The following is a 19,547-nucleotide window of genomic DNA, read 5'->3' as shown; positions in this document are numbered from 1 at the left end:
CATTAGACTATAATCCATAAACTAGGCAGTTTTACTCTACCAGTTGCTAACAAGAGAAAGATGAAACTTTCTGTTCCTTCAAAGACTTGGAAACAGTCTTGGAAACCCTGTACTGGGTACTATGAGTTGAAGCAATTTAACAGCACTTAACAGCAACATACTTACTTACACTTTCCCATTTTTTTTATAATCAGAAAGGATACAGTCCAAAAGACACTCAGTAAGTGATCTGGAATGGGTCCCTGCAGGAGGCTTGTTGTTGTTATCTGCCTTCCAGTCCATTCCAACTCATAGCAACCCTGTTATAGGGTTTCTAAGGAGCGGCTGGTGAATTTGAAACATCAGCCTTGTAGTTCAAACTAACCTTGCAGTCCAGTACATTTGCTGTTGTCCAAATGGATGCCCCATCCCCTGGCCCCTACAGCACATGGTCTGGGCCTTTTATTGTCTCCATTGCCTGGCTATGATTTATTGGATTGGTGAATTTACATGATTGATTGTTATCATGTCCCACTCCCTTCTGAATGTCAACTGACCGGGCATGGTTTTTCTCTGCTGCTGTTATTAAGTGCCTTCAAGTCATTTCCAATTCATAGCAACCTTGTATAGGGTTTCCAAGGAGCAGCTGGTGAGTTTGAACTTCCAACCTTGAGAATCAAACAAATCTTGTGGTCCAGTGCCTATCACAGGCACCATGCCAGGACTCCAAAAGACTGTATGTAGCAGCTGGTATTCCCAGGCTATCTCCCATCCAAGTACTAACCAGACTAGACCTGCATAGCTTCCAAGATTAGACAAGATCTGATACATTCAGGGTGGTACAGTGCTATGCATTTGCAAATGTGCCTGGCTGTTTTAGAAGAGAAGACACTTCAATCACTTGGGAAATTGAATGAGCTAACTTTAAGGAAACAGACAAAGTTCAAATTGAGTTCTTTGTCTCACAGGAGATAATGATATTTTCAACAAATAGTACTGATATAATTAGATTGTTGTTGTTAAGTGTGCCATCTAGTCAGTTCCAACCCATAGTGACCCTATGTAGGGTTACTGAGGAGCAGCTGATGAACTTGAACCGCTGACCTAGCAGTTCAAACTCACTATGCAGTGCAGCACATTAACTCACAGCACTACACCAGGACTCTGATACAATTAGATAGCAACATGCAAAAGAGTGAATTTAAAACCATGCAAAAGAGTGAACTATTCTGTATAATGTGTGGTAAACACATTATACACAATAATTAACTTATAAAGGATCATAGAAAACAAAGGAAGAAAATATTTTCATAAACTTGATTTAGGCAAATATTTCTTAAATAGAATACAGAAAGCAAAATCCTTAAGATAATGTTGATAAATTGCACTTCATAAAAATTTAAAATACTGTGCTTAAAAATACATTGTGAAAAAAATTAAAAGTAGCCAGAGACTGGAAGAAAAAACTTGTAATTCGTGTAACTGGTGATGGAAATTGTGTCTAGCATTTATCAAAAGGATATACATGTCAATATTAAGGACATAAAAACTGTGAGAAATAACTCTTGTGGGCATGGTGCGTCTTTAGGACTTCATGAGAGATGCCTAGACCAGGCAGACAGATTATTGATTTACATCCAGGGATTTGTAAACAGGCTTTTCTAGGACTACGGAATTTAAATAAGAATACAGTCATTGAGACCATGGGCAAGCCATTTTGGCTTCTCTGGGGGAAGGGAAAATGGGATGTGCCACAGAATTATATATGGTGGGGGTGGTTATAGGCTATGAAGTAGGTTCTGACTCATAGTGACCCTGTACAAGGTTTCTGAGGTTATAAATCTTACAGGAGCAGAAAGCTTCATCTTTCCCCTACGGTTTGGCTGGTAGTTTCAAATTGCTGACCTTGAGGTTAGCAGCCCGATTCATTCGTAACCACTAGACTACCAGAGATCCTTAGAATTGTATCTGGGGAACTGGAACTGGAGGAGGGGCTTTTTGGAGAAAAGAATAAAAACCCCTGTTTGTGGTGGGCCATGTGGTGCATCTGCCCATGTCTACTGGGTTGGGCCCCGATTTTGCAAAATCAAATAAAGAAAACCTCACTCTCACTAAAATGAGTACAGATTGGATTACTTGAGCATTTGTCGGTATGGACAATGTTTCTCACAAAACAATGTTAAGATATGAACCAAATACTTGAATAGATATTACTGAAAACAATATTAATGTAGGGTCACAAACTTAAAGCTCCAAAATGACTGTGCCAACATCACCTCAAAACCATATCGCCTGTCCCTTCTCCCTGTTCCTGCTGTCTAGAAAGAGGCAGACTGCCCCCTCCTCCAGCTGTCTACTTCTCCTACTGTAGTTATGCATGAGCTAGGAAGGAGCCAACAGCCCTTTCTCCCACTAGGCTTTCAGAAACTCCTTTGTTTTCCAGGAGCAGACAGACAACCAGGCACCATCCTACTTCTGCATACCATCCTTAACTGCCCTTACACTTCTGAATATCCCAAGATATAAGAAGACCATAGCCCTGCCCCTCTATCTGTAAAACTTCAGGATCCAGCCAGCACTGGAACAGTTGTGTTTTGAGCTTTATAGGTAAATTCCCTTGTCAGTAAACCATCTCCTTTATTCTCTTTTATTATCTTTCTGTAATAAAATAATGTTTCTCAGAAGGAGTTCTGAGTGTTTTTTTGATCTCTCAGTACCTATGTACTCAGAAGACTTTTTTTCCCTTCTGGGCCTGATAACCGACAATATATGAATGGCTTGTATATACATGTTGAATCATTAGAAAAATACAAATTAAAGTTATAATTCAATACCACTATAAATATACTAAAATGACTACACAAAAGGGCAATAATAAGTGTTGGCGAGGATGTGAAGTGATCTGAATTCTTTTACGTCACTGGTGAGAATTAAAAATGTTAACCTTGCTTTGGAAAACACATTGGTTAATTTGGACAAGCCTAACTTTCAGCGAGGAGCTCTGGTAGTGTAGTGGTTACGAATCGGGCTGCAAACCTTAAAGGTCAGCGGTTCGAAACTATCAGCTGCTCCGCGGGAAAAAGATGAGACTTTCTACTCCCGTAAAGATTTACGCCCTCGGAAACCCTGCACAGGGTTTGCTATGGGTCGGAACCTACTCGACGGCACTTAACAACAACAACAACAGACTCAGCGAAGAGCTTCTGTTATGTTTATACTGTCTTACTACTAAATAAAAAAAAGAATACAAAGTTCAATATAATGACAAGCATTAAATGAAGGTATGAATACAAGTAGGTATAACTTTAAAATGTAAATTGAGGGTTAGACTCTTAAGATAAATTTTAATATAATTAACAGAAATGCAAGACTTTGCATCCATGAAACAAAAACAAGAAGCTCTTAACATGAATATAGAGGAAGGATGCATGATGAAATTCCAAACTATGAGCAAGCTACATATTATTTTAGATGATATGATTTAGAAACTGATCACAGAATGTATATATATACATATGTGTGTGTGCTGTTGTTAAGTTCCATAGAGTCGATTCTAATTCAGCGACCCTATATAAGGTTTCCAAGGTGCAGCTGGTGAGTTTGGAACTGCTGTCCTTGAGGTTCAACTAACCTTTAGGTCCAGCACATTATCCTGCAGCGCCACACCAGGACTTCATATATATTTATATTGTTATTAAGTGTTCTTTAGTTGGTTTTGACTCATAGGGACCCTGTACAAGGTTTCCGAGGAGCGACTGATGAGTTGAACAGCTGACCTTCCGGTTCTAAACATGCAGTCTGGTGTGTTAACTCACAGCGCCACACTGGGACTATTTCATATCTATATATTTGTTGTTAACTGCCGTCGTGTCAGTTCCAACCCATAGCGATCCTATATAGGGTTTCCAAGGAGCAGCTGATGAGCTTGAACCACCACCCTGTGGTTCAAACCAACTTTGCAGTCTAGCATTAACCCACAAGTCCACACCAGGACTGCAAGGTTTATTTGAACAGCAAGGTCTGTCGTTCAAGCTCACCAGCCGCTTCTCAGAAACCCTATACAGGGTTGCTATGGGTTGGAACCCACTCGAGGGCACTTAACAACAGCTATATATAAATATTGTTGTTGCTGTTGTTGTTAAGTGCCGTTGAGTCGAGTCTGACCCATAGCAAACCTGTATAGGGTTTCCAAAGAGCAGCTGGTGAGCTTGAACCACCAACCTTGCAGTTCAAATGACTTTGCTGTCTAACGCATTAGCCCACAGCGTCACACCAGGACTCCAAATATAGATATAGTGGTGGTTATATGCTGTGGAGTCAGTTCGGACTCATAGCGACCCTATATACTGTATCCAGAAGCAAAAAGCCTCATCTGTTTTCCTGTGGAACAGCTGATAAAAAAATATAGTAAAATTATTTCAGGTGAACAGGAAAGGGTAAAAGTCATTCATTGCTCTCTCCCGCCCAGGAAGCAAGCTGAAATGCTAATCAGGTCACCAAATGGGACCAATATCCCTGATTTTCCCCCTGCCCTCAAACAGGTATGCAGCCTGGTCCCTCCCCAAGTCTGACCCCCATATAATAAGCCTTGTTGCCCTCCATTCGGGGCTCAGAATCTGGAGAAATTCACTCCTCTGAGTCAGCCGGTTTAATAAAATCTGAAACTCTGTGCTTCACCTCTCCGAGTAGCCTTGGTTTCTTCCACCATGCATCTAAAAGTGCTGTAACACAGGAGTTTCAAGTTTCAAATCATTGGACTCCTGGTATGGTACTATAGAATCAGCACTGGCCCACAAACCCACGAGCTGCCCCTTGGAAATCCTGTACAAGGTTACTATGAGTCTGAACCAACTTAACAGCAGCAGCAATAACAAATACTCTCCATTTTATGGGGATATCCTAAAATAAATTCCTTCCTTCAAATATTTTTTCTGCTCACCAAAAGTATTTTTGAACATGACCAAAATAGTTCAACTTTTATTTCCTTTTTAGATCATAAAATATAATACAAAGCCAGGCATTATTTTTTTTAATAGCGTAGTGGTTACGAATCGGGCTGCGAACCTTAAGGTCAGCGGTTCGAAACTACCAGCCGCTCCGCGGGAGAAAGATGAGGCTTTCTACTCCCGTAAGGATTTACACCTTCGGAAACCCTGTACAGGGTCGCTATGGGTCGGAACCGACTCGAAGGCACTTAACAACAACAACAAAAAAGATTAGCTAAACTATGTAGCATAAATTTCTACAGTGGCTATAAAATAAAGCTGTTTATAAATATCACTAAGAACTTATCCTAAACATAGCAACTATCTTAAAATTTCTATAAAATTAAGAAAAATCATTTAATATAAACTTGATTTCCAGTTAACTGTTGATACTAAAAGTTCAAAACGCATTAAAGCAGGGGTAAAACAAAAAAGATCGGTACTTGTATTCTGTTTAAACTTCTTTCCAAGTTATTCTGAAAAACTCTCATTGGTAATATGTGATACAAGACAAATAAATAAAAAAATACTTACCAAATCTTTTTCAATAATAACATGCATTTCTATATAATGAGAGATATCTGATATTTTCTGGAAAAAATAATAAAAAACACAAACTTCATGTCAGAATTAAAGCATTCCTTAAATGCATTAATATATATCACTAATGTAAATGATTACATGCTAAACGAAATATGACTTTCATGTAGAAGCAAAACCAGATATTTTAAGTAAAGATAGTTACACAGAATCCTTTCAGTGGATTCTTTTTCTTGTCATATCTTCTAGACCTAGTCAGTGTGGATAAATGCACTGGACCCACTGGGTCCATTTAAACCTCAAGGTTGGTGGTTCAAACCCACCAGCGGCTTCTCAGAAACCCTAAAACAGAGTTGCTGTAAGTCCAAACCCACTCGACGACACTTAACAACTTAAAAAGAAAAGTTGAAAAAGGACAGTAAAGTAAATTTAGGATTGCTTTAAAATTTTCTTTACTCACCAAAAATATTGATAATGTTCCTTTGTGAGTTAACTGTCTTCTAACCATTTCAATCAAACTTAAAGCACTTTGTTGATGTTAAGTGCCATTGAGTCGGTTCCGACTCATACAGACTCTGTACAGGTTTCCAAGGAGCAGCTGGTGAACTTAAACTGCAGTGTGTGTGGTTTGCAGTCTTGTGTTGATCCTACAGCGCCATTTCAGAAGTCCTAAATATTCCTTATTTTTCATGGGAAAGTTAAGTATTTTGCTAGGTGCCCGCAGTTGGTTCCCACTCATAGTGACCCTATATAGGGTTTCCGCAAAGCTGCCGGTGGGTTTAAATCACCAACCTGCGGGGGTTAACAGTCAGGTCCTTATCCTACAGTGCCATACCAAGACTTCTTTGCTTATGGTGTTGTTATTAAGTGCTATTGAATAGGTTCCAACTCATTGTTGTTAGGTGCTGCTAGTCAGTTCTGACTCAAAGTGACCCTATGCACAGCAGAATGAAACACTACCCAGTCCTGGCCATTCTCACACTATGACTCATAGAACCTTGTATGGCTTTCCAAGGAGCTGCATATGGGTTTAAACCACCAAACTTATGGTTAGCAGTACAGTGCATATGTGGTAGTGTCACATTAGGTCTCTTTTGCTTACAGGACTCATTAAAGACCTTAAAGAATAAAGTTATAAATACTTTACTTGATTTGAAAAAAAAAAATCATTTAAGGAGACTGTGTGTTTAAAAAAATGCAAAGAAATGTGAGTGTTACAAAAGTGGGCAGGTATCATATTTCAAGGACCTCAAAAGCCATTTCATTTATGTTGTTGTTGTTGTTAGGTGCCATCAATTAGTTCTGACTCATAGTGACTTTATGCACAACAGAAGGGAACATTGTCCAGTTCTGAGCCATCCTCACAATAGTTATTAAGCTTGAGTCCATTGTTGCTGCCACAGTGCCAATCTATAGTTGGGAGCCTTTCTATTTTTCACTCACCTTCCTAGCATGATGTCCTTTCAGAAAATGTGTTCAAAGTATGAGAGATGAAATCCTGCCATCCTGGCTTCTAAGGAGTATTCTGGCTGTACTTCTTCCAACATAGATTTGTTTGCTTTTTGAGCAGTCCATAGTAAGAGACAGTAGGCATAAATGGCATAGATTGGCACAAAAGTTCTTGGATATGTGTTTTATAAAATGACTGTGATGCTAGTAAGAAAGTTATCTCTGCAAAAGAAGAAAGAAAGAAAGAAAGACCCTAAAGAATTGTATGTAGGTAAGATTGAACCCAAGGTTGAAGATCAAAGATGTCAGCTTGAGGACTAAGGTACACCTACCTGACCCAAGCCATGCTATTTTTAATAACCTCATATGTATGTGAAAGCTGGACAGTGAATAAGGAAGACCATAGAAGAATTGATGCATTTGAGCTATAGTGTTGGAGGAAAATATTAAAAATACCATGGGCTGCCAAAAGAACCAACAGATCTGTATTGGAAGAAGTGCAGCAGAGTTCTCCTTGGAGGCCAAGATGGCTAAACTTTGTCTCTTTTACTTTGGATATATTGTCAGGAGAGACCAGTCGCTGGAGAAGGATATTGTGTTTGGTTAGGTGGAGAGTCAGAGAAAAAGAAGAAGACCCCCAAAGAGATGGATTGGCAAAGTGGCAGCATCAATGGGGTCAAGCATGTCAACAGTTGTGAGATTAGCCCAGGACTGGGCAGTGTTTCATTCTGTTGTGCATAGGGTCACTATGAGTCAGTGCTGACTCGATGGTACCTAACAACAAGATCGAACCACAAGGTTGGCAGTTCACACTCATCAACTGCTCTTTGGAAACCCTATACAGGGTCACAATGAGTCAGAACCAACTGAAATCTTGCCAAACTGAAATGAGGGTTTGCCGCCTGTCATTGTAGTCAATTACAGAGATGGGAGAAATCTGATCCAAGCTTTATCAACAGAAAACCAACAGTCTGGTGGATTGAGAGAATAATTTCTCAAGACCTTCCTGCCTATTATGAAAAGCAGTCACATTATATAGGATAAGTTACATTTGGATGTGCACTTAACATCAAGATAGCACCCTTTGGAAAAAGAAACAATAAAGCAACAAACTTCTTCAAACATTCTGTGTTTAGGGAAAAGGAAACAGTAAGGCAATAATCCTTCCCAAACATTCCACCTTTTAGGATCCAAGCTGTTTAGTTCCTGAGATAACTATCTGAATGGGTTTAAGCATATCCTGTTCTCCTTCTAAGACCATGAGGTCATTTCAGGTAATTTTTAAACTAACTTCCTCATTTGCAGGTACTCATTTATCAAGATCTGAGTCCTGGTGTGGCACTGTGCGTTAATGTGCCAGATTGCTAAGCTGTTTGAACTGCAAGGTCAGCAGTTCAAACTTACCAGCTGCTCCTTGGAAATACTATACAGGGTCGCTATGGGTCAGAATCTATATGATGGCACTTAACAACAACAACAAAGGACTAAGCCAACTCCATTTTGCTTAGGTCCATAGATTCATGCTATCTTGACAACACTTAACAACAACCACAAGATTAGAAAACGTGCTACTGGGATGGGTCCAGTCATTTGAGAAAACAACAAAAACTAAACAATGGCAATGTAGATGGATTGTTGTAATCAAGTAAATCTTTTCCTAAAGCTGCTATCTTTAGGGGAACTGAAAGACTCATCCTTCTCCAGTGGAGCAGCTAGTGGATTTGAACTGCTGACCTTGTAATTATCATTCTTCCAGTTCTTATCCTACAACACTACTGTTACATTTGCTTGTTTTTTCTTGGTCCCTCTCACTCTCAGGGGGTCTAAAGAACTAGTCCCACCAAGTCATGTACTTCTCATTCACACACGGTCAATAAGAATTCACTTAGAAGCTCTTTATTGCAAAGCAAAAGTACACTTCAGAGAGAGAAGTGGGTCTGTCTCCCTGAGTGGAGAAGACCTGGAGAAATTGGGACACATAGATTAAATCACAGCAAAATTACACTCCAAAGAAAGAAGCAGGTTTGTCTCCCCAAATGGAGAAGACACTTTGGGGTTGGGATGCAGTGGCTTATAAATGTATGGGGTCTCTTCCTCCAAGAGTTAGCTGATACATATTGATTAGGAGGAGTGGTATGTTGAATATTCATAATTTTTTAGTAAAGAGGAGCAGGCTTCTTGGAAATGGAGTGCCTTCTGCAGCTGTCAGCTCTAGGCGCTATCTTCATGGACTGTCTGCCTGAGGCCAGCTACTTCTAATAGGGTTTCAGGTCCTGATATCCTTATCTTTGTCTCCAGGCTGTTCTTCCTAGCGTTAGTAATCTTGACTAGAGATGTCCTCCCCACTTTCTTGATCTCTGTTTAGCAGGAGAGGATTCAAGGCAAAGGGGTGAATATGAAGCCAGAGTAAGAAAGGTCCAGGGCCCAGGGGTCCTATCCTGTCCCTGGCAGTCTATTTACTATCCTTTGCTATCACCATAATTCAAAGGCATCAATTCTATATAGGGGGTCTTACTCTTTTTTGATGACCCTCCACTTTACACAGCATGATGTCCTTCTTCAGGAATCAGTCCTTCCTATCTGAAGTATGGGTGTTGAAGTCTGACCATCCTGGCTGCTAAGGAATATTCTGGTTGCACTTCTTTCAATATAGATTAGTTTGTACTTTTGGCATTCCATGGTACTCTTAATATTCTCCTATAACAGCAGAACTCAAATGCATCTATTCTTCTGTGGTCTTCTTTATTCATTATCCAATTTTCACATGCATCTGAAGTTATTGAAAATATCATGCCTGGGGTCAGGCTCATCTGAATCCTCAAATTGGCATCTTTGCTTTTGAGGACTTTAAAAAGGTCTTGTGCAGCAGCTTTGCCTAATGTAATACATCATTTGATTCCTTGACAGCTGCTTCCGTGGATGTTGATGGTTGATACAAGCAAAATCAAGTCTTTGACAATTTCAATTTCTTCTCCACTTATATGGGTGCTGTTTATTGGCCCAGTGGTGAGGATTTTTGTGTTCATTGAGGAGTAACACATAACGAAGGCTGTGTTTGAATTTAGAGGTCTTTGATCTCTAAATTAAGGTGGGACATGCTTAAGTTCATATTTTGGCTCTTGTGGACTTGTTTTAATTTTCTTCAGCTTCAGCCTGAACTTACATATGTGCAATTGGTGGTCTCTGTTCCACAGTTTGCCCTTGGCCATGTATTGACTGATGATATGGAGCTTTTCCATTCTTGTCAATTTGGCTTCTGTGTTTTCCATCTGTTAAGTTCCATGTATATAGCCATCTTTTATATTGGTCAAAAAGGCATTAGCCATGAACAAGTCATTGGTTTTGCAAAATTGTATCATGCAATCTCCAGCATCATTTCTATCACTAAGGCTATATTTCCCAAGGACTGGTCCTTCCTCTTTATTTCCAATGTTTGCATTCCATATTAATTACCTAAGTAATATTAATAAGCATGAAGTTTGAAGTTGTCTTAGGGGAAAATTACCACAAATTTACAGTTATGTAGAAAATCAATTATAATCTGCTAATGCAGAATATATAAAATAAAGTTGAGAAGCAGACCAACATATCTTCAGAAAAAGTGCCCCAAACTGAAGAACATCACATAGGCAGCAATATAGACAAACATTACAATTCAGTAAAAACATCACTTTTCCATGTTTTTGTTGTTGTTGCCTTACAGTCATTAGCCATTTATAGTGGCTCATTGCAGATCAAAATAAAACAGCATTTGATCCTGGGCCATACTCACAGTTGCCATGAGTGAGCCAATTGTTGCAACCATAGTGTCAGTTCACCTCAGTAGGGGGTTTCCTCTTTTTAGATGACCTACTTTGCCAACCATGATATCCTTTTCCTATGACTGGTCCCTCATGATAATACATCCAAAGTAAGTGAGACTAAGTCTCGCTATCTTTGTTTGCAAGGTGAATTCTGGTGGCACTTCTAAGATAGATTTGATTGTTCTTTTGGCCGTCCATGGTTCTTTAAATATTCTTAGCCAACATCATAATTAGAATGTTGTGATTATTATATGGTTTTCCTAATTCATTGTCCAACTTTCATATGCATGTGAGGCTACTGAAAATACCCTGCCTTGGGTCAGCTGCCCCTTAGTCCTAAAGTAGCCTTTGCAGCAGATTAGCCTAATGCAATACATCTTTTGATTTCTTGACTCCTGCTTCCATGAGTGTTGGTTGTGGACAAAAGAAAAATCAAGTCTTTGACAACTTCAAACTTACCTATATTTATCGTGATTTATTGGTAACAGTTGTGAGGATTTTTGTTTTCTTTACATTGAGGTGCAATCTATACTGAAGACTATAGTCTTTGATCTTACTTCAAGACCTCTTGGATTCTAGCAAGCAAGGCTGTGTCATCTGCATAATACAAGTGGTTAATAAGTTTTCCTCCAATCCTGATGCCACATTCTCCTTCATATAATCCAACTACTCAGATTATTTCTCAGCACACAGAATGAATACAATGATAAAAGGATGCCACACTGACACAGGTTTCCTGATTTTAAATAATTCAGTATATCTGTGAATTTGGAAACTATACCATGGATATTTTAAATACCAAAAGGGTCACCCATGGTGAACAGGTTTCAGGTGAGCTTCCAGAAGACAGACTGACTAGAGAGAAGGAGATACAGACTACTTTCCAACTATTTAGTCATTGAAAACACTATGAACAAGAGTGGAACACTGTCAGCTCCAGGATATTGTATACTGAAACATAATGAAGAACATCAGAATATTGCCAGATATAGTGTCTGATTGTGCCCCTCAGATTGGGAATCACTCAAAATAAGACTGGGAAAGAGTTGCCTCCTCAAAGTAGAGTTCACCATGGTGACATGAATGAAGTAAGGCATTTAGGACCTACATTTGCTGTTGAGCAAAACTCAAAATGAAGGGATACAGGGATAAACATCATTAATAATCAGAACCACTAAAGCCAGTGATGATGAAATTGAAGAATTCTACTAACTTCTTCATTCTGAAATTGATAAAGCATGCAAACAAGATGTATTCACAATTACTGGTGATTGGAATGGAAATGTTGGCAATAAGATGAAGGAAAGATGAGTAGTTGGAAAATATGGTCTTGGTAATAGAAAAGATGCTAGGGATCACAAGATAGAATTTTGGAAGACCAATGACCTCTTCATTGCAAATACTTTCTTTTAAATAATATAAGACATAGCTATACACATGGACCTCACCAGATGAAATACACAAAAATAAAACTGAATGCAAATGTGGAGAGTGGAAAAACTCCATATCATCAGCCAAAACAAGGCCAATGGCAGATTGTGGAACAGGCAATCAATTGCTCACATACAACTTCAGACTGAAGCTGAAGAAAATTAGAACAAGTCCACAAGATCCAAAATATGACCTTGAACATATCCCATCGGAATTTGAAGATTATCTCAAGAATAGATTTGATGCATTTAACAATAAAGAATGAAGACCAGAAGAGTGGTGGAATGGCATCAAGAACAACACACAGGAAGAAAGAAAAGGTCATTAAGAAGACAAGAAAGAATAAAAAGACTAAAATGGATGTCAGAAGAGACTCTGAAACTTGCTCTCCAGTGTAGAGATGGGAAAGCAAATGGAAGAAATGATGAGATAAAGAGGTGAATAGAATATTTCAAAAGACAGCTTGAGAAGACAAAGTCAAATATTAGAACGAAGTGTGCAAAGATGTGGCATTAGAAAACCAAAAGGGAAGAACATGCTCAGCATTCCTCAAACTGAGGGAACTGAAAAAAGAGTTCAATCCTTGACTTGCAATATTGAAGGATTCTATGGGCTAAATATTGAATTATGCAGAAAGCATCAAAAGAAGATGGAAGGAATATACAGAATCACTGTACCAGAAAGAGATGTTCAACCATTTAAAGAGGTAGCATATGAACATGAGCCTATGATACTGAAATAAGTCCAATGTGCATTGAAGTCATTGGCAAAGAACAAGACTCTGGGTATTGATGGATTATAAATGGAAATCTTTCAACAAACTGATGCAACACTATAGGCACTTACTCATATGAAGAACTTATTCATGTGAAGAAATTTGGAAGACAGCTATCTGGCCGACTGACTAGAAGAGATTCATATTTGTGTCCTTTCCAAAAAGAGGTAACCCAATGGAATGTGGAGATCATTGTAAAATATCATTAATATTTTGCTAATGATAATTTTAAAAAGGTTGCAACCATACATTGACAGAGAATTTCCAGAGATTCAAGCTACATTCAAAATAAGATGTGGAAAAAGGGATATCATTGCTGATGTCAGCTGGATCTGTTTGAAAACAGAGAATGCCAGAAAGATGTTTACCTGTGCATTATTGACTACATAAAGGTTTTTGATTGTGTGGATCATGACAAGCTATGGATAACAGTGCTAAGTATGAGTATTCAGGAACATTTCATTGTGCTCATGAAGAACCTGTATATAGCTAAAGAGAGAGTTGTTCGAATAGAACAAAAGAACAATGACTGTTTTAAAATTAGGAAAGGTGTGTGCCAGGGTTGTATTTTTTCACAATAGTAACACAATTTGTAGGCTGGGCAAATAATCCAAGAAACTGGATTATATGAAGAAAAATGTGGCATTAGGATTGGAGGAAGATACATTAACAGCCCACAATATGCAGATGATCCAACCATGCTTGCTGAAATCAGAGGATTTAAAATACTTGCTGTTGAAGATCAAATACCACAGCCTTCTGTATAAAGAAAACATAAAGAAAAGAAAAATCCTCACCACTGGACATATAAATAACATCCATATAAATGGAGAAAAGATTGAAGTCCTCAAAGACTTCATTTGCTCAGATCAACCATCAATGCTCATGAAAGCAGCAGTCAAGACATCAAAAGACTTATTTCATTGAGCATTTCTGCTGCACAAAACCCTCTTTAAAATGTTGAAGAGCAAAGTCAGCTTGAGGACTAAGGGTTACTGATCTAAGCCACGGTATTTTCAATAATCTCATATGCATGTGAAAGTTGAACAATGAATAAGGAAGATTGTAGAAGAATATGTGCTATGGTGTTGTAGGAGAATATTAGAAGTACCATGGACTGCCAAAGGAACAAACAGATCTGTATTGGAAGAAGTACAGTTAAAGTGTTCCTTGGAAGCCAGTATGGCCAGACTTTGTCCTCCATACTTTGGACATATTGTCAGGAGGGAGCATTCCTTGGAGAAGGATATCATGTTTGGCAAAATGGAGGGTTGGAGTAAAAGACAAAGGCCCCCAACGAGATGGATTGTTATAGTTGCAACATCGATGAGCACAAATGCATCAATTGTGAGGTGGGTGCAGGGAAGGGCAGTGTTTTCTTCTGTTGTACATAGGGTCGCTGTGAGTTCATACTGACTTGATGACACCTAACAACAACAATAGTGTATCTGTGTTATGTTCAAATGCCTGCCTCTTGGTTTACCTACAGGTTCCTTATGAGCATAATTATATGTTCTCAATTTTCTACTCTTCTTAGTATCCACACTTAAACATCTTTCTGGTATGCTCTGATTTCAGCCAAGATCTCTCTCACTTCCACAAATGATATCACTCATTCCGTGTCCTCTTCTGAATTCAGTTCACATTTTTCACAGCTCCGTGCTGATGTACTGTTGCAAATGTTTTTGAGTTATCTCACAAAAGTTTACTTACAAAATTAATGATATTTTTCAATGATCTCTTTGGGCTATCTTGCTTTGGAATGGGCACAAAATCAGATGGGCAGGTAGCTGTCTTCCAGATTTCTTGGTACAGGTGAGTGAACACTTCCAATAGTTCTTCAGTTTGTGGATATATTTCAATTACTGTCCTGTCAATACCTGAAGTATATATATATATATATATATATATTCCAATACTTTCACTGTAGCTTGGACTTCTTCCTTCAAGAGCATCAGTTCTTGATCACATAGTACCTCTTGAAATGGCTGAAGATTGCCCAATTCATTTTGGTATAATGACTGTATTTCTTTTAACTTCTTTCGATGGTATTTGCATCATTTAATATTTTGCTCATAGAATCATTCAGTATTGAAAGTTGAGGGTTGATTTTTTTTTTTTTCCTCCAGTTTTTTCAGGTTGAAAATACTGAGCATGGCTCTCTCACCTTCCCATAGATTTACTAAAAACTACTGAATCTCAGCAATTATTTATCAAACGATTATTGGTACAGTAACAATAGTCAGTTATGAGTTGAAACTGACTTGAGGGCACTTAACACAACAATAGCAACAAACAATAGTCAGGGTGTGGCATTGTAAAGTAAGCACTCAACCACAAGGTCAGTTTGAACTGCAAGGTTCAAAGCCACCTGTCATTCCTTGGAAATGTTATACAGGCTTGAAATGAATGTAAGCTGACTTGGTGGCATTTAGTAACAATAGTCAGGAGGATATTTATTGGTCCTACAAACTAAAAAAGGAAGACTGGTAATTGTTCTCTTTCTAAATGTGTTTTCTGAGAAGGATTTTTTGTTGTTTTTAGGTACCATCGAGTCGGTACTGACCCATAGCAACCTTATTCACAGCAGAACAAAACACTGCCTGATCCTGGGCAAACCTTACAACTGTTGCCACGCTTGAGTCCATCAATGCCAGGAAAATTCCCTAATTTTTTGCATAAGCCTTTCTGTATACTAATCTAGTTTTCTTAATGTCAAGTGTCTCACTCTGGGCTTTTTGGTATTTATCACAGCCACTGCCCTTTCCCTAGACTTTCCTCAGAATTGCAGCATTGCTGATTCAATGGTCAGAAATGTTGGGGAGGAAACATGAAGAACTCAAGATGGCATCTGAATTTATGTCAAGGATCAAAATGAAATTAGTTTCCCTTGTAGGCCAAACCTCTCCCCAAATCATCTGCGTCTAGATTTTAGGTTCTAATGCAAAATTTACACTATCAGATATAAAGGCTTATTACTAAGTTCTGTTCCACTAGAAAATTAATAGCCAGCATGTTTCTTGGTGATATTTTTTGTCAATCACAAAATAATGTTGATTTGTCTTCTATCCATCGTCTCTCAGTTTGTCATACTGTGGTTGCTTGTGAAGCATATGGAGTTACTTTTATAAAGGATTTTTGCTAACAAAAATCAATATGTTTTAACATCTTGGATGCCAAATAAGTGATTTATTAGCTACATCAATTATATAAAAATGTTGTTGTTGTTGTTGTGAAGTGCCATTGAGTTGGTTCCAACCCATAGTGACCTTGTATAGGGTTTCTGAGAAGCAGCTGGTGAGCTTGAACTGCTGACCTTGCAGTTCAAATGGCTTTGCAGTCTGGTGCATTAACCCACAGCACCACACCAGGACTCCTATATAAAAATAAGTAACATCAATTATAGATTTTAATGGACAACAATATGTATTAATATGGTGAATGAAAATTTTCCTAGTTTTCAGAATTGGTGAATGTAGTCATAGATGAAAGAGGTGTTATTAGTTGTCATTGAATACATTCCAATTCATGGCAACCTCATAAATTTCTTAGGGCTGTGACATTTCTGAAACAGATCACCATGTCTGCCTTCCAAGGACTCTGTGAAGGTTTAAACCAATGACCTGCTGGCTACAGTCAAGCGCTTAACCATATTGCACCACCCAACAATTCCTGAATAAAGCGTTGTTGTTATTATTGACATTGAGTCAATTCCAACTTATGGTGCCTCAGTGCACGCAGAATAGACTGCTACTTAGCTAGCATATTCAAGAATCTGCACTTCCACAAGCATATCTCTTGGTCTTGTTCCTAAGGAACTTTTGAATGGGTTTGAACTGCCAATATTTTAGATAGTAATGGAGATCTTAATCGTCTGTACTATGCAGGATTCCTTAAAAGACACATTATCATTCTAAAGTCAGCTGGCAAAATAGAGGCCATCCATTTCCCTTAGGTTAATAAAGGTAGAGCAGCTTCTGCTATTATTAACATTATTCCAACCCCATCTCTTTGTGCTCTATGTAAGAAGACTGCAAAAGGAATAAAGTGTAGAAGACATTTACCATTAATTAGCCATATAGGGAAGACACAGTTATTTGAAATAAATATAACTTCTTATTCCAAGTCATATCTGTCATGTTCATGTGTTTGTGCTTATTTAAAGTTTTTTATCCACTATATTGAGATGTTTCTAAATATACTATCTTTTAGCAAATGGCTATGGAGAGGAGTTTATCTAGAACACAGGAAAAATATTGTACTATTTTTAAAATATTAAATATTTTAAAGTAAAAAAAATATAGCACTATTTTTAAATATTAAAAACTATAAACTTGGAGTTCTAAAAAGTCAAGTGCTTGATATAAGGTCTAAAACATAAGTTATGATGTTGTTTCTAGTGCATGCATCACATTATATATGCTAAGATAAATACTTTTTCTACCAGGGAAAATACATTGTTTATGCTTTTGCACAGTTATGATAATATATTTTCCTCAGTTAATCACGTACCTGTACACTTTGTACTGTATACAGCCTATCTCTTGCTTCAATATACTTTTCAGCATATAAAGAAACACTTGCATTCTTATGTTTGACTTGATAAATAACATGTTCAAAACCAATGGCAGACTCCAGGGGTTCAATTCCATAGCTGATATTTTCAAACTGCAGTAAGCCCCTATAAATTCCAAAATGTAAGTCAATAAATAAAATATCATATTTTTAAAATAAGTGAAAAGTCACAGTTTTTGTGCCTTTTAAAAAATGATATGTGAATCATTTTCAGACTGTTATAGGAAGTAAGGTATAAAACATTTACAGAATATCCAAAATATTACAGAGTAGAATATAAGACTAATGCTGTTGATTTTACTATAGACATTAATATTTCATGGTTTCTAGTTGCATTAAAAATCTTAGCACAGAATTAGGAGACAGGGTCTTGTATTGCTACAAGAATTTCCATATTATGATTTTCCAATGAAAAAAATTTCCCACAATATTCACGACTCATTTAGAAGCCCTGAATCTTATTTTTTAAATGTAAAAAATTCTTTCCAAGTAAATATTGCATTTTGTGGTCCATAAAATTATGTATCACAACCTGAGTCCAGTGCATGTGCTAATGATCGCCACAGATTTTGGAAAACCTTCAATAAATCCTTGGTAATAGCAGAGATTCTGAAAAATAAAGAAAAGGTACATATAGCCTTATCAAAATCATTAATATTAAAGATATAATTTTCAATTATTTAATACATATATGCTTGCTGGTATATACGTGTCAAATGCTTATGTTTCTAAAATTGGTTAACAAGAATATTGGAAGAACATTTGTCTCAATTCTCCAAAGTTTTTGTTATAATTTCAAAAAAGTTTTCTTATTTTATAAGTTCAAAATGAAACTGAGTCATGAAATTAAGGCAAAGAAAATTTAAAACATTTTTTTCACATTCTGACTTTATTTTGCAAGGTTGTTGTTGTTGTTAAGTTCAGTAGAGTTGTGCAGTTGAGTCAATTCTAATGCACATGGACCCTCTATAGGGTTTCTGTGGGGCTGCTATTGGGATTGAATTGCCAACTTTGTGACTAGGAGTCCAGTGCTTATCCTACAGTGCCACACCAGGACTTCAATTTTGCAAAGATTCATATAGGTAGAAAGCAAAAAAACATTAAGAAGACAACAAAGAAAGAAAAGGTCAAAATGGATGTCTGAAGAGACACTAAAACTTGCTCTCCAGTGTAGAGATGCTACAGGAAATGGAAGAAATGAGGAGGTCCAAGAGCTGAATAGAAAATTTCAAAGATCAGCTTGAGAAGATAAATCCAAATATTAAAACAAAATGTGCAAAGATCTGGAATCAGAAAACCAAAAGGAAGAACATGCTCAGCATTTCTCAAGCTGGGGGAACTGAAGAAAAAAATTCAAGTCTCAGAGGACTTGAGAGGAGAGTGGAGCTACCGGCTGATGGGAAGAGAGGGCATGTGCACAGGAGCGCCAACACTTGCAGATGATACCCACGTGACTTGGACCGGATGACTGGATGATCAGAGCTCAACCAGGAGAAGAAAGAAGAGGGGAAAACAAAACAAAAAAAAGAGTGAGTTGATACAATCTGATGAACTTGACCTATATCTATGGATGCAGTGACTCAAAAGAAGGAACAAATCCTTACAGCAAGAATCATTGTCACCCCCTCCACACACAGAGTGGATGGATATGGGCAACTTGGACATTGGATACTCAAATGGGGAGGGGAGGACTACAAAGGCAAGAAGTGACTGGCTTACAAGCTTTCAAGAGGGAAACCTAGTGCTAGGAAGCATGGAGGAAGGCAGAATCTCCAGTGGGTACTATTCAATCTGTCTGGGCGGAGCTGATGAAAGGAAATACAGACGGGTAACTCGTGATACTGTAGTGAATAATGCTTATCAGGATGGATTATGAGGGTTGGAAATGCAAAGGTAGACGTTTTGTAAGAAGGAAGGGAGTGATTAATTCTACAGGCTAGGAGCGGAGGTCTCTGGGACCATCAACGGAGAAGAGCTGAGAGTGGGACCCTACCCAGAGAAACAGAGATG

The 19,547-nt window shown here is 37.9% G+C and overlaps 1 protein-coding gene across 1 annotated transcript in view; it reads right to left on the bottom strand.

The window, feature by feature from the left end:
* Positions 1-19,547, bottom strand: part of LOC102832469 (disintegrin and metalloproteinase domain-containing protein 2-like) — a 145,379-nt gene that overhangs the window by 94,484 nt on the left and 31,348 nt on the right. The window contains exons 5-7 of the mRNA XM_006859990.1: positions 18,070-18,146; positions 17,475-17,643; positions 5,499-5,555 (exon numbers count right to left, since the gene is read on the bottom strand). Of these exons, the coding sequence (XP_006860052.1) occupies positions 5,499-5,555; positions 17,475-17,643; positions 18,070-18,146 (303 nt within the window). The remainder of the gene's footprint in view (positions 1-5,498; positions 5,556-17,474; positions 17,644-18,069; positions 18,147-19,547) is intronic.

This window comes from Chrysochloris asiatica, unplaced genomic scaffold (genome assembly GCF_000296735.1).
Source record: "Chrysochloris asiatica unplaced genomic scaffold, ChrAsi1.0 scaffold00035, whole genome shotgun sequence".
Classification (NCBI taxonomy): Eukaryota; Metazoa; Chordata; class Mammalia; order Afrosoricida; family Chrysochloridae; genus Chrysochloris; species Chrysochloris asiatica.
Note: the sequence above shows the minus strand (reverse complement) of the source record. Positions and strands in the feature narration are given on the sequence as shown.